General features: G+C 44.2%; 1 protein-coding gene across 5 annotated transcripts in view; it reads left to right on the plus strand.

Moving 5' to 3' along the window:
• LOXHD1 (lipoxygenase homology PLAT domains 1) overlaps nt 1-16569 on the plus strand; it is a 200075-nt gene that overhangs the window by 97373 nt on the left and 86133 nt on the right. For all 5 annotated transcript variants that reach the window (XR_013843347.1, XM_079994659.1, XM_079994661.1 and 2 more), the window contains 5 exons: nt 1392-1543; nt 2449-2582; nt 9771-9916; nt 10501-10605; nt 13680-13808. Coding sequence is in view for 4 of the 5 variants with exons in the window: in XM_079994659.1 (XP_079850785.1) it covers nt 1392-1543; nt 2449-2582; nt 9771-9916; nt 10501-10605; nt 13680-13808 (666 nt within the window). In the remaining variant the exon portion in view is untranslated. The remainder of the gene's footprint in view (nt 1-1391; nt 1544-2448; nt 2583-9770; nt 9917-10500; nt 10606-13679; nt 13809-16569) is intronic.

Below are 16569 nucleotides of genomic sequence, written 5' to 3' on the forward strand. Positions count from 1 at the left end.
AGTCGTACCCTCCAGAGCAGGAGAAAACAAGCTTGCTCCATCTTCCATAGATACAATCAAGTACAGTGGTGCCTCGCAAGACGAAATTAATCCGTTCCGTGAGGCTCTTCGTATAGCGGTTTTTTCGTCTTGTGAAGCAAGCCCATTGACAGCTTAGCGGATTAGCGCTATTAGCGGTTTAGCGGCTTTTAGCGGATCAGCTGATAAGCGGCTTAGGGCTTAGGAAAAGGGGGGGGAGGGAAAAAACCCCGCAGGAACTCGCAAGACATTTTTGTCTTGCGAAGCAAGCCCATAGGGAAATTCATTTTGCGAAGCGCCTCCAAAACGGAAAACCCTTTCGTCTAGCGGGTTTTCCGTCTTGCGAGGCGTTCGTCTTGCGGGGCACCACTGTAGACACTTCCAGAGTTAACCCTAAATACATTACTTCTGGTAGATGAGCCACAATAGCTACTGGAGGGCCATGAAAATTTGTATCCTGGGCGTTTTAGATTTGTGCACCCCTGTACTATCTAGTGTAATGATCTCTGGAAGGCAAGCAAGTCCCAAAAGAAGTAATGACTCTCTGGTAGTTTTATGTACGTTTATTTACAAAAAGACACATCCAGAGCACTGCTTCTTGCCTGCTCGCATTGACAATAGTTGGTCAGTCTGAATTTCTGCCCCTTCCACAGCAGGAAGGACGCCAAACTCCCGTCTTTCCCCTCTTGCCCTTCTGTTGCCATCTGATCTTATCCAGTCTCCTAGAACGGGGACTGAGAGGCTGGCCTTCACCCTCCCCACTGTCATTTGACAGTCTCAGACCTCTGCTTATCTGCTGGTTGCGTAGCAGCGCTCTGGCTGCCTTCCAACTCTTCCTCTTCTTGAGAACTAACAGAGTCTTCCCCAGGAAGGGAGGTCGAACTGTCCTTTCTCAACTCTGTTAGCCAGCTCTCATCTGAGTCTCACTCTTCCCCTGCGCTCTGGGGGGCCACTTTCCTGACACCTGTGACCAAAGGGCCACATTGGTTGTCAGATGTGAATCCCCCCCCCAGCTCTCGTACCCTACTAAAACAAACACAATACTTGGTAAGTGTGGGTACCCTATGATGAGAAGAGTCCTGAACTCCCTCCTGGAGGAATTCCCTGTTTAGGGAAGTTTTTAATGTTTAATGCTGTATTGTGTTTTTAATATTCGGTTGGGAGATGCCCAGAGTGGCTGGGGAAACCCAGCCAGATGGGCAGGGTATACATAATATATTATTATTATTATTATTATTATTATTATTATTATTGACTCACCAGAACCCTTCAGTGAATAACAGAGGCCAAGCCTAAGCAAAACATGTTTACAGAAGGGAAAACAATGAGTCCTCTCAGAATCTGAATACAGATTTATGGCTTCCTTCCCCCAGCAAACTTGTATGAAGTCAATGTCATCACTGGGGGCGTGTGGGGCGCCGGAACGGATGCTAACGTTTACCTGAGCATCTATGGTGAAAGAGGAGACACCGGAGAGAGGCACCTGAAGCGCTCAGATCACCTCAACAAATTTGAGAAGAACCAGGTAGGAACCTGAGAACTCGGTGCTTAGATGCAGGTCACACACCCAGCTAATCCAGCACTCCAAAAAGAACCAAGAGACAAACATGACATTCTGCTCTCTTCCATCGCAGCACATCACCAAACAACAGACCTGGAGTAATATTTCAGATTTACAGCTTCTACAGATTTGTTCCCAACGAGAACTTTCTCCCCCGTACAAATAGCAGCTTTCAGGGAGCAGTTTCCCTCCCTTAGGATCTCAGCAGGAAAGAAATGAGTTAAGCTCCTCCATCCCTTCCTCCTGCAACCCTGATAATTATCAGCTCTCTCCATCAGCTGCTATTTGTATTTTTTAAAATCATGTACGATAAATGCACTGGACGGTGCATGTAACATTGCATCCAATTTATCTGTTGGGCACTTGCAACAGACCATTAAACAAGCAGAGTTGGGGGCAACAGTTTGACTGCAGATGTGAACCTGCCTTAAACTGAGAGGTTTGTAAAAAAAGAAAAAGAAAAAAGGTTTTATAAGGCTGATTAATATTCTACAGCCTTTTAAATGTGTTTGTGGGAGGGGGGTGTTATTGTTTTGTTTTAACAATTTCTTTGGTTTTCTCCCTGGTATTTTTATCCTGTGAACTGCCCTGAAATCTTGTAATGAAGGATGGTATCTAAATAAGAATAAGAATAAGAATAAGAATAAGAATAAGAATAATACATGTCCTGGGATGCGGGTGGCAGAGCCTAGGACTCGCCGATCAGAAGGTCGGCGGTTCGAATCCCCGCAACGGGGTGAGCTCCCATTGCACGGTCGCTGCTCCTGCCAACCCAGCAGTTCAAAAGCATGTCAAAGTGCAAGTAGATAAATAGGTGGGAAGGTAAACGGCGAACTCCAGGGGGCGCTCTCTCTCTCGCTGCTTTGCAGGTGGACGTATTCACTGTTCCAGCCATTGATCTGGGAGAGCTCAAGAAGGTACGCATCCGCCACGATAACACCGGAAGCAATCCCGCTTGGTTCCTGGAGAGGATCGAGGTCATTGACACCAACGAGGACATCACGTGAGCGGATCAATGACTGTCCCTCAGCTAAGGCAACATTCTGGGTCCTGACCAATTCACAGGGCAATTGAAATTAATTTGCAACTCCAGTTGTATATATAACCTAAATGCCCAAGAATTGCATAAGTGAAACAAGGCATGGAGTTGTTGTTAGGATAAAAACTACACAGAACAACCTAAAGGGGAATTTCAACAATGGGGTCGTCCTTTGCTTGGGTAGTGGTACCCTTGGGTGTTCTACAGTGTAGCCCTAAACATTTATACCAAGCGACAAATTCTTTTTGGCTTCTCCCAATTTCCACTTCTGGTTTGTTTCTCCTTTTTGCTCCATTTTGCTGCCTCTTAAAAGAAAAAGCTACTAATAACATATTTATACAATAACATATTTATACAATAACATCAAACCTAAAAACATAAAAATAACAATGAATACACCATATTACTTCTCTATCTTTGACACATTTTCTAATACTAATGATGTGAATGTTTATTTAAATCCTGCCATCAAGTCTATAGACTTTGTTTCTGCAAGTATAATATAAATGGTTCCCATTCCTTTTCAAAGTCACTGTTGTCTTTTTCTCTTAATCTGTCTGTCATTTTTGCCAGTTCTGCATAGTTCATCAGCTTCTCTTGCCATTGTTCTTTAGTTGGTATTTCTCCAGTCTTCCAATTTTGTGCGATCAACATTCTCGCTGCTGGAGTGGCATACATAAATAAAGTCCTCTTTTCTTTTGGTATATCTTGGCTTAAAATACCTAATAGAAAGGCTTCAAGCCTTGACAAATTCAATGGGTAAAAGGTAAAGGTACCCCTGCCCGTACGGGCCAGTCTTGACAGACTCTGGGGTTGTGCGCCCATCTCACTTAAGAGGCCAGGGGCCAGCGCTATCCGGAGACACTTCCGGGTCACGTGGCCAGCGTGAAATCTCTGCTCTGGCGAGCCAGAGCCGCACACGGAAACGCCGTTTACCTTCCCGCTGGTAAGCGGTCCCTATTTATCTACTTGCACCTGGAGGTGCTTTCGAACTGCTAGGTTGGCAGGCGCTGGGACCGAGCAGCGGTAGCGCACCCCGCCGTAGGGATTCGAACCGCCGACCTTTCGATCGGCAAGTCCTAGGCGCTGAGGCTTTAACCCACAGCGCCACCTGCGTCCCTAATTCAATGGGAGTTACTAGCAAATTCAATGGGAGTTACTAGCAAATTAGTGGATGTGGGACTGCAGTCTCACTCCCTCCCACAGAGAATTTCAGTACAAGACTGGGTTGCCTTTGTTCTGTGATGCCCCTATACAAAATCTAACCTCCTGGCAGGTCCCATTTGCCTTCCCCCAAAACAAAGGGTCAAAAGAGGTTTGGGTAAAGCAGCATCTTCAAGAATGATACATGCCTGCAGGTCAGATCAGGTAGTGTGGGGTTTGAAACCAGCCCACCTCCTTTCTCAAAATGGCTATACAAGAAAGCAAGCTGCTGGCCAGAGCTTTCGATATGAGGGCATTTATTAATGTTATACAGCGGTACCTTGGTTCTCAAACTTAATCCATTCCAAAAGTTTGTTCCACTCCTGAAACTGTTCAAAAACCAAGGCGCGGCTTCCGATTGGCTGCAGGAGCTTCCTGCACTCAAGCAGAAATCGTGTTGGACATTTGGCTTCCAAAAAATGTCCGAAAACTTACTTCCAGGTTCTTGGTGTTCGGGAGCCGATTTGTTCGGCAACTAGGCCATTCGAGAACCAAGGTACCACTGTATATATTCTAAAATGGTTGTTAAGATTATCAACAACAACAAAAGCTGCATAGCTAAGATTTCCTGGATACTTAAGGTAATACTGTCATAGGCAAAGATTGGAAGTAAAAAAAAATTTTTATTTAGAATGTTACCAATTAAGAGATCAGAGACAGAGATAAAGGGTTGGCAAAGTATGAGTAATAAATTTTGTAATGGTGATAAGAAACCTAGGATTAATAAAAGAAGATGGTATAAACCCCAGAAAACAGGTGGACAGTGTCTCCCCAACATAAAGTTATATAGCAAATCGATTAAGATATACCATAGACTGGATAACAGAACAATGAGATTTAGAATGGTTAGAGAGTGGTAGACAGGAAATGAGGGAGAAGTTAGTGAATATATAAATTTTGATCAAACTAAATAGGCAATGGTGGCAGAACATTGAAAATCCCTTATTAAAAATCATCATTGAGATATGGGCGATATATAAAGGAAAATTGATACCAGTAAATTTCTCACTAACTCTGGCGGTGATGATAGAAGACTTCCCAGTAAATTTTATTTATTTATTTATTTTATTAAAATTTTTATTACATTTTCAGTTTACAGAAAAGAAAAAGAAGGACAAACCAGAAAAAAGAAAGAAAAAAAAAACAATCCAACTTTCAAAATACATTTTTAGGTTACTAACTGGACTTCCCCACATCTCCCTCACCCTGCGTTCTTTACAATAAACATATCAGCAAATTATTACCTTGTTTCGTATCTTATTTATATCTTTCAGAGTGTTTTACTTCTAAATTTAAAGTACCTTTTGTCAAATATTTTGTCAATATTTATACCTTAAGATAATACATAAAATAACTTTAAATTTCAACTTTTTCTTACTTATAACTTATAACTTAACTTTCTATTTTCCTAATCTAATTGCAGGAGCTAAAATTTCCAAGTCATGCAGATTCTTAACATTCATACAACTTATAATGTTTTTGTAAATAGTCCTTAAATTTCTTCCAGTCCTCTTCCATTGTCTCTTCTCCCAGATCTCGGATTCTGCCAGTCATTTCAGCCAGTTCCATATAGTCCATCAACTGCGTCTGCCACTCTTCCAGCGTGGGAAGGTCTTGTATCTTCCAATATTTTGCAATGAGTATTCTTGCTGCTGTAGTTGCATACATAAAAAAAGTTCTATCCTTCTTTAACACCTTTTGGTCCACAATGCCCAGGAGGAAGGCCTCTGGTTTCTTAGGGAAGGTGTACCTAAACACCTTTTTTAACTCATTATAGATCATTTCCCAGAAGGCCTTCACTTTTGGACAAGTCCACCAAAGATGAAAGAATGCCCCTTCAGCCTCCTTACATTTCCAACATTTATTATCAGACCGATGATATATTTTTGCAAGTTTGACTGGGGTCATGTAGCACCTATATATCATTTTCATAATATTTTCCTTCAGGGCATTACATGCCGTGAATTTCATTCCAGTGGTCCATAACCTTTCCCAGTCTTCTAACATAATGTTGTACCCAATATCCTGAGCCCATTTTATCATGGCTGATTTGACTATCTCATCCTGGGTGTTCCATTTAAGCAGCAAGTTATACATTCTCGAAAGCGCCTTGGTCTTAGGTTCTAACAGTTCTGTCTCTAATTTCGATTTTTCCACCTGGAATCCTATTTTTTTGTCTGACTTAAAAACCTCTTGAATTTGAGCATAATGAAACCAGTCTTGCACCCTATTCTTTAATTTTTCAAAGCTCTGCAGCCTCCAATTATCTCCAATTTTTTCTATTATTTCCCAGTATTTCGGCCATCCGGCCTCCATATTGGGTTTTTTTCGAACCTTGGCCTCCGCTGGTGATAACCACCTCGGGGTCTTACCTTCCAATAAGTCTTTGTATTTTGTCCAGACCATAAATATAGCTTTCCTGACAATATGGTTTTTAAACATTTTATGAACCTTTACCTTATCGTACCACAAATATGCATGCCATCCAAAAACATTATTATACCCTTCCAGATCTAGGACGTCAGTGTTCTCAAGGAGTAACCAATCTTTCATCCAGCAGAAAGCCACAGCTTCATAATATAACCTTAAATCTGGCAGGGCAAACCCCCCTCTCTCTTTTGCATCCGTTAATATTTTAAATTTTATTCGGGGCTTTTTGCCCTGCCAGACAAACCTAGAAATATCTTTCTGCCACTTCCCAAAACACTCCACTCTGTCCACGATCTGTAGGGTCTGAAACAAAAATAACATCTTCGGCAATACATTCATCTTTATAGCTGCAATTCGACCCAACAAGGAAAGTTTCAATCTTGACCAGATCTCTAAATCTTTCTTAATTTCTGACCAGCATTTTTCATAATTATCTTTAAATAGATTCAAATTTTTGGCAGACAAGTTTACCCCTAGGTATTTTACCTTTTTAACAACATTTAACTCTGTCTCTTTCTGAAACCCATCTATTTCCAAAGGTGTCAGATTTTTCTCCAAAACCTTGGTTTTTTGCTTGTTCAGTTTGAACCCCGCTACCCGACCAAATTCATAAATTAATTCTAACACTCTCTTCGTACTAGATTCTGGCTCCTGTAGTGTTAAAACCAAATCATCTGCAAAAGCTTTCAATTTAAATTGTTTCACTCCGACCTGTATTCCTTGTACCAACCGGTCTTCCCTAATCATGTTCAAAAGCACCTCCAGAACAGAAATAAATAACAGAGGGGATAGGGGGCAACCTTGTCGTGTTCCTTTTTCAATTTTAAATTCTTCTGTCACCACATTGTTTACTATCAGTTTAGCTTTCTGCTCTGAATAAATTGCCTCTATTCCATTTTCAAACCCCCGTCCCACTCCCATCCCTTCCAAATTTTTCTTCATAAACCTCCAAGAAATGTTATCAAAGGCCTTCTCCGCATCAACAAAAATTAACACTGATTTTGTATTAATGTTGGTTTGCAAAAGTTCCAAAATATCAATAATATTCCTAGTATTATCAGACAAATGTCTTCCTGGGAGAAAGCCTGCCTGGTCCTTGTGAATTACTTCATTTAATACTTTTTTAAATCTACTTGCCAAAATATCTGCAAAAATTTTGTAATCCACATTTAGGAGTGAGATGGGACGGTAGTTCTTAAGTTGAGTCTTTTCAGTTTCCACTTTAGGGATCAATGTGATGAAGGCTTCTTTCCACGATTCCGGTGCCTTCTTCCCCTCCAAAATCTGATTGCATACCTCCATTAATGGTTGTATCAAATAATCTTTGAATATCTTATAATACTTGGAGGTAAGCCCATCCGGACCTGGAGATTTGCCTAGTTGCATATTCTGGATGGCACCCTCTATTTCTTGTTGTGTTATTTTATGATTCAGGATTGTTCTCTTTTCCTGGGCAAGTTTTGGTAAACCATTTGTTTTCAAAAATTGGTCTATCTCCTTCTCCTCTTGTGGCCCTTGAGTATAGAGCTTTTTGAAATATCTCTGGAAACACTTCCTAATTTCTTCGGGTTTCTGGATATCTTTCCCTTCAATCTCTAGATTGGTGACTGTATTCAATTTTTGTCTCTTTTTCAATTGCCATGCTAATAGTTTCCCACACTTGTTAGCTGATTCAAATGATCTTTGTTTCATTTGTTTAATTTTCCACTCAACTTCTTGATTTATCAGTTTCGCGTACTGTGCTTGGTAAAATTTAATTTCTCTCAAGATCTCCTTCGATTTTGGCTTAGATCTCAACTTTTTCTCTCCATCTCTTATCTTCTCTAAAATCTTATCTTTTTTCCCATTCCAGATTCTTTTCTTTATCGTGTTCTGTTGTATCAGAAACCCTCTCATAACTGCTTTGCTTGCATCCCAGATTGTTCTCCTTTCCACCGTAGTATTCAAATTTATTTCAAAATAATCTTTCAAGGTTTTTTGGGCCTTCTTCACAATCTTCTGATCTCTTAATAGGGTGTCATTCATTTTCCATCTAAAGGAGCCGATTGGAGAAGACTTCCCAGTAAATTTTAAAAATGGAATTGAAAAAGAAGTGAAATAGAAGAAAATGCTTAAAATAAAGGAATGGGTGGAGAAAATGAGGAGCAAAGAACAAACAAAAGAAGCTCTAACAGGAAGTAAAATAACTTGGTTTAACTATACACAACTGAAGCCCCACACTGGGCAAAAGATCCCTGCATTGCCCGGAGTTGAAGTTAATGATTCTTGTGGTCCATTCCATTTCTACAATTCTACAATTTCTTGGTCTACTGTCCTACTGACCTGCCCCTTTAAGGTCAAGCTGGAGAATACATAATTCATCATCAACCTTTATTACGGTCCAGAGACCCAACAAATCATTACAAAGCAATACACAATTCATACAGCCTACCTCCAGGTTAAACAAGCATTTCGTTCAGAATTTAGGGATCATTGGTTCTTACAACCACCGATAAAAACTTGACCACTGCTAATGTTCTAGCGTTTGTCCGGTCTTCCCATAGGAACCTGACATAGTGAGCCTCTGATTTTCCCGGGAAAGATATCAGCAAGGGTAATATCAGTTCAGCCCTGGCTTGCTCATATTTTGCAAAGTGCAACAAAATATATAATTAGCTACAAATCTTTACTCTTAAGTGCAGAGGGAACAGGGCGGATTGATCACAAATTGTCGGATCTGGATCCTCGCACAAAGGTGAATAAAATGGCTTTAACCATTTGCCCCTGCGATGGGTTGCAATCTGAACTCCTGCCTGCAATTTACATAAGGGGGGGGGAAATAATTGAAGAGTATGAGAGGGTTTCCCCCTAGGCAAATTGCAGGTGTAGGACCCCAGATGTGGACTAGGAAAGCCCCCCTCACTGACCCCCTTGTTCTGGCAACTTGTGCTAAAATAGAAGGTTGCGGGGAGCGCCTGTCCTTAAGGGCATTGGATATGGAGCCAGCATATTCTCAGGAGTTCAGCCTACATTCGAGTAGGACCCTAGCAGAGACACATGCCCAACTGGCCTGTTCCCTCCCTCCTGGTCAATCGTTTGGGAGCTTCTTAAGCTTTCTTCAGCCCGAACATCACAGCGACCGATGCCAACAGACATTGGCACACTTAGGGATCTGCAGAGTTTGCATATCTTGCGTGACAGACCTCTGTAACTCAGCATTTTGGCTAATCTACTTTATTTACATATAAACACACACGGAGCACTGCAACATGGCTCCCCCTCTCTCTCTAGCATCAGACAGCAAAGAGAAAAAGAACAAAGGACAATAGTCCTACTTCACGGAACACAGTAACACAAACATCCTGTCTCCGTCACTTCCCACTCTGTGGAGTCAAAACATACACCGTCATATGAAAGACAACAATCCCATGACTGCAATCACGGAGCAGGAATTCTAACACATATTGCCTAGGCCTTTAGAGTAGGATTTCAGTTTGGAGGTGGCCAAGGGGAGGTTGCTAAACTGTGCTGTTCTTGCAGTTATTATTTCCCATGCCAGAGGTGGCTGGCAGTGGAAGAAGATGACGGTCAGGTTGCCAGAGAGCTGGTCCCAGTGGATGAAGCCTTTGTGCTGAAGGATACCGACGATTCTGGGTCTCTTGCAACACTCGGCCTGGAACAGAAAGGTTTGCCACCAGCTCTTTACAATTGCTTCTGCATCCCAAAGGCTGAGGATGAGGAGAAATGAGGACCAGAAATGAGGAGAGGCTTTGCACCCCCCTCGAGTGTTTTTGCTTGGCTGGAATGAGTCCTTGAACTCTGCTTGAACACCTCTTCCTTCCTTGGATAGATGACAGAATTGTGTGGGCTTAAAAACTAGCTGACTGGACAAATGAAGACATCTGAAGGCAAATCTTTAATGGTTGATGTTTTCTTGTGTTTTTAATATTTTGTCGGAAGCCTCCCTGAGTGACTGAGGCAACCCAGTCAGATGGGCAGCCTATGAATATTTTTTTTTTTTAATTACAAATGTAAACATGTGTTGTTTAGCTCACTTTTGCCCCTTGCTGTGCCCACTATTGGCATGTGGCCTCCAACAGGTTGCACAGAGGGGAATGTATGACTCTACTGCGGGTCTTGGATCACTTCTATTCAGTGGCTAACTCACTCCATAGAATAGTCCTGTGTGTGTGAAGGGATAAGAGAGGGCATGAAATTCACCATAGCTCGGAAGTCAGCCCTTGCCAATGGAGATTTTTCTTCTCGACAGCTCAATCCACGACGTTTACTGTGACTGTGAAAACTGGGGACAAGAAACGTGGTGGGACGGACGCCAATGTCTTCATCGTCCTTTATGGCACCAAAGATGATACAGGTGGGAGCAAAAAGCCCAGCCCCAGGGCGAGATGGTGGGGTGCTGGTTGCGTGGCAAGATTCCACCTCCCACCAGTAGAAATAAAGACACAGGACACAGTAATTTAGGTTAATGGGCTAAAATTAGGCCACAACTTTACTGGTTACAGGTGATGAGTGGTATTGGCTTAGGCATTGGTCCTATCGACTATCCGGCTTCAGCCTGCTTGCTTGAAGACCAGGAAGGGTTAACACCAGCAGGGGAGCCCTGCTGATGCACATCAACTAGGAACTCCCCTGGGGTCACTGCTCGGGGGCGTGCCTTGGGCCCTGGCCTCCATAGGCTTTGGACGGGGCCACGCCCCCCAGAATCCTTTACCAGACTACCCTTCAATATCTGGGGGAGGTGATGGCGCTCCCCCCCATACATCTACAAACAATACCCATACCAATGCCTAACCGCCAATGCCTAACCGCCAAAACCGAGAAAGTTGTCACGATTTGCTACGAGGTAGGCGAAAAACCAAATGGCCCATGCCAATTTGCCAAGTGGAAAAAAATCCTACCAGGCCCCTTAATGGCGACCAACCGAGGTGCATACCAAGGTCAAAAGAGGAACCTTGAAGGGCGGGCGGGTAGGAAACAAACATAGCTGAGCCACCAAAGAGGGAGATTCCTGGCTGCGCTTGCCTTAAATGAGGCAAGCCACACCCTCTGGGCCAGCCCATTGGCTGGCCCGGGGATGACGCAACCAAGGATTTCCCAGATCGTGTGGGGCTGGGGGCCAGCCTCCACGCGTGTGATGGGGGTGTGATGCCTCGCAACACCACATCCTCCCGTGGTCGGATGTGGCTTTGCCACTCATATAATTAACTGCCAGGGCTCAAGAGAATTGGCATGGAAGGTTTAGCTACTCTTCTAGCAAATGCTTTTTCATCGTCTCATGGCAAAATTGTTTTCTCACTGGGGCAGCCAAATCAGATTGGAGTTTCTTTCCTTGCCATGGATAGATGAACTACAGTGGTACCTCGGGTTACAGACGTTTCAGGTTACAGATGCTTCAGGTTACAGACTCCGCTAACCCAGAAATAGTACCTCAGGTTAAGAACTTTGCTTCAGGATGAGAACAGAAATAGCATGGTGGTGGCGTGGCGGCAGTGGGAGTCCCCATTAGCTAAAGTGGTACCTCAGGTTAAGAACAGTTTCAGGTTAAGAACGGATCTCTGGAATGAATTAAGTTCTTAACCCGAGGTACCACTGTAGAAGGGATGCGGGTGGCACTGTGGGTTAAACAACAGAGCCTAGGACTTGCCGATCAGAAGGTCGGCGGTTCAAATCCCCGCGACGGGGTAAGTTCCTGTTGCTCGGTCCCTGCTCCTGCCCACCTAGCAGTTCGAAAGCACGTCAAAGTGCAAGTAGATAGATAGGTACTGCTCCAGCGGGAAGGTAAACAGCGTTTCCGTGCGCTGCTCTGGTTCACCAGAAGCGGCTTAGTCATGCTGGCCACATGACCCAGAAGCTGTACGCCGGCTCCCTCGGCCAATAAAGCGGGATGAGCGCCGCAACCCCAGAGTCGGCCACGACTGGAGCTAATGGTCAGGGGTCCCTTTACCTTTACCACTGTATCAACTTTTGAGCTGTTGTGTGTGTCCAGGCCTTCTTTGTGCCTTCACCTGGAGCCTCTTGAGGTTCCTTTGGGCAGTTCCATTACACAGTATTAAGTGCAGTTCATGTTCTGAAATGCACCAGATCTGACTGAATTAGGGATGGACAGATCAGTCAAATTCCACTTTCACAGGTTTCATTTTAAAGCATGATTCTTCTCATCATTTCTGTGGATGGTTGTTGTTGCTTTTTTAAAATAATTGCGAAAATCTTTCGACCCCAGTCAAAGGGAGTGACCTACTAATTGCAGTGACTGCATTTGCTAGCAGTAGTATGATTGCATCAAGTACTCTCTCAAGACCTCGAGTCCTACGATTGGTCAGAATAGGGGCAGGTGAGATATCAGGTGCAGGTGTTGACATCAGGCAGGTGTCTTCGCTGTACTCTTTTTCGGCATCTCCTTAAAACCTTTTTGTTTAGGCCAGTGTGTCCAGATGTGTAGAATATTGACATACCATTTATTTCCTTTTTAGCTACTGTCAGTTTTGATTATCTTTTGCGTGTTTTAAAATACCTGTTCTTTTGTTGGCATCCATCTGTCTCTGCTGTTCTAACTGTTCTTTTAATCAATAATTTTAATGTTTGATTTTATATTTTTGTAATTTTCCTTCTGATCAAGTGGTGCATAAAATTTTGTTACGTAAAAATAATGGGACAAGGAATGATTTTACCTCCAAACCATTTATTCATCCAAATTATATCCTGCCTTTCAGGATACAAATCCTTCCAAGAAAATTTACAAGTAACATCCAAATACATCTAAACATACACACAAACACTTATTATTATTATTATTATTATTATTATTATTATTATTATTATTACTATATTTGTAAAATTTATATACCACCCATCATCCGAAGATCTCAGTGTGGTTCACAAGATAAAAATAAACTAAATAAACAATAAAGCATATAACAAGTTATCAGGATCTTCCCCACTGGGCAGTTAATGGCAGATGACCCTGAGGGAGAGAAGAAGGTTAATTTGGAACAGGGTTCCTGTTGTATTTCTCTTCCAAATCCCTAAGGACAAAGGGTTGTCACCAACTAGGTGTGACCATTATGCTCATTTGCCTTCAGTAGCAGTAAAGCTCTGCTGGATGAAAAACAATGGCCTCTGGTCTATTTTTTGGGAGTCCTGCAATGTGTTTAAGTTTTTACTCTGCTAACTATACATTGGAATATTGAGTAGAAGTCCAATGACTCAACAAGGATGCCCAGTGGCTACTGCTTTGGCATATGCCCAGATACATCAACCGCTGGTGCCAGCATCCTACGCCCTTTTAAAATGTGGCTCTTTTGGGGGAGGAGGAGTGTTATTGTGTTGTTGTTTTTATTTTGATCTTTTCTGGGTTTAGGGCGGTATATAAATTCAATAAATAATAATAATAATCTTTTCCACCTCCCTCTATGAATTAAAACAAAACAGGGACGATTGGCCTGAAGGCTTCTAAGACGAACAAGAACAAATTCGAGCGAGGAAAGATTGATGTGTTCACGGTGGAATGTGTGGACCTCGGAGACCTAAAAAAAATTAAGATTGGACACGATAACACAGGTATGTTGGCTTGAAGGTACAAAATTACTCAAACAAGCTCTAGAGAATTATCACTCAATTAATTGGTGAAACAGGTCAACTTGACCCTGAGATAACTTCTAGGATGGGCTTATATGATCATGGGGGCTTCCTCCAGCCATAAATTTGATGGTTCATCTGCTGAGATAAGATGGCACCTGGCACACTTCCCGTGTGCCGATGGACACTGTGGTTCGCACTGCGCTAAACCAACCCACACGCTGGTGACCTCAAACCTCTCAGGTGGTACCCCCTTTGTAGTGCGTGTGGAACGTCTGAGTTACTGCGTCTTCTGGCCTTCTGCACTTGACTAACAGGAGACGGAGGCTCACTTTTGGGCTCTCTTTTAACAACCTGTGGAGATGCCCTTCCCTGTTCTTGACCCTGGTCAGAGTCCTGGTTCTCATCAGCAGGTTCAGCTTCTAACTCTCCCTCCTCAGCAGAATCAGACAGACACTCTGAGAGAACGTCAGGATTCGCATGGATCCTTGACCAACCACTCTGCTCACAGAACTCAGCACTTCTGCTGACTAGAATCCTGGACTGATCGCCTTCTGGATAGGCAAACCTCCACCCTTTTGTCCCAGGCTCGTACCCACAAAAGATCATTTTCCGGGACCTCGGGTCACCTTTCTTGCGTTGAGCCTTTGGCACAAGCACCCAAGCTTCGCAACCAAACACACGGAAGAAATGCACCTTGGGCTTCTTGCCGTGCAGCAGAAAATAGGGCGTGTCCCCTACAACAGAGCTATAGGACCTGTTCAACGTGAAGCTGGCAGCTTTCCAAGCTTCGGCCCAAAAGCGCTGAGGCAAACCAGCGTCAAACAGTAGAGCGTCAGCTGCCTCTGCTAGCGTTCTGTTCCTGCGCTCTGCTACGCCATTCTCCTGAGGAGAAAAAGCAACCGTCAACCTATGACTTATCCCCTTCTGGCGGAAGAAACTCTGCAGAGCAGACCCGGTGAACTCTCCACCTCGGTCACTCTGAAAGCTCTGCACCTTGGTGGAAAACTGTAGTTCCACCACTGCAACCCAGTCTTTGATCAGTTGCACCGCCTCGCTTTTCTGTTTCAGCGAGAAGATCCAGCCGTTCCTCGAAAAATCATCTGTCAGCGGGTCTCTATGCACTAGCTCAAAAGGCCTTGTGGTTACCCTCTCCGATCTGGGATAACTGCACCTTTTTATCTTTGCTCTTTTGCATGCCCTACAATCCAAGAATTTATCACATGCTTTCATCTTACAACCCTCAGTGCATTCTGGCAACTTCTGGATATATTTCCAACAGCTATGCGACATTCTCCTGTGCCACAAGTGAGCACACGAATCATGTGTGGGAACGTTAGCACACTGCGCCTGTGAAGTCTCAGCGTCCCTCTTACCCTCCAGAGGTGTCTCCAGAACAAAGAGGTTGTTCTGACATGCAACATTGACCAGTTGTTTCCCACCCCTGGAAATAGAACAGTCATCATTTTCAAAGCAAACCTTATAACCCTCCTTTACAAGAGCAGATACAGATAAAAGACAACACAGAGCAGATACAGATAAAAGACAACGTCCTCCCTTTGCATTCCCACGCTGGCCTCCCCTCCTAGACTGGCTGCCATGGAAACCTGGCTGGCTGCCACGAGGACTTGGCTGGCTGCCATGGGAAGCGACCTTGGAGACATCCTGCCCGGCCTCTCTGGCTCTCCTCGGACAGGACCGATGCCGGTGTTCAACAGACCCACAGACAAAACAATGATGAGTGGAAAAAGCCTGAACTGTGCCTTCTGGCTTGGCCCCCCTTCTGCCACCGGCAGGGCACCCTGAGCCAGCTCGGCCCTCTCTGAGACGGCGTTCTTCCTCGTCACACAAACAACCAGTGGAAAACTTTGTAAACTTGCCTTTGGTCTTCTCTGCCCCCCCAACCCTGCCAGCAGCTCTCCTCGAGGCTGTACTGCATCTGGGGATGTGGCATTTGGCTTCCGCTGTGGTTTCTCGGCAAACCCTCTCCAGCTCCTGCCAAACAGCCTGGGCACTGTCAAGACCCTCCACCAAAGGTAGCTGTGAGCCCTCCAAACTGAGCACGATAGCTCCCAGGGCTTCCTGGTCTTTCCTCTGTGAGGCATGGGCAGCTGCAACAACCGCTGCTGCAGCTCCGGCTGGAGCTTGCTGTGGGGGCCATTGGGCCGCCTCCCACAGACCCTTGGCTACCAGCCAGGCCTTCAGCTTCCTAGACCACTCTTGCCAGTTGCTCCCATTTAGCTTTGCAAAAGGGACAGATAATGACTCCTGGCCATCTGCCATCTTCTCCCCCGGGGCTAAGCCTACTCACGTAACCAGCAGCTCCTCTTGGCACCCAGTCCTGAAGAAGAGATCTTCCCCAGCAAGCTTCACTGCCTTAAACGTTAGGCAGGAGCTCCAGCTGGCTTCTCCCCCACACACAGGCACGACGTGGCAACAGCTTCCAAAACTTGGCTGGTTTCCATAACCTGCTGAGATAAGATGGCGCCCGGCACACTTCTCCTGTGCCAATGGACACCTGTGCCGTTAGGAAAAACTGAGCTCTCTTCGCAGCTCTTAGCAGAGATCCGCAGCGGCAGAAAGTGTTGCCTTGTGTGTGGATAATAAATCAGACTGTACGCAGGCTTCTTGCTAATCTCTAACAGTCTTTAATGAGTAGAAAAACATCATAAATCAGTCCCGGCGAGAGAGCAGGGAATCTCAGCCAAAAACGAAAGTAACTCACACACAAAGATTCCCGTAT

This window comes from Podarcis cretensis (assembly GCF_951804945.1).
Source record: "Podarcis cretensis genome assembly, chromosome: 11".
NCBI classification, from domain to species: domain Eukaryota; kingdom Metazoa; phylum Chordata; class Lepidosauria; order Squamata; family Lacertidae; genus Podarcis; species Podarcis cretensis.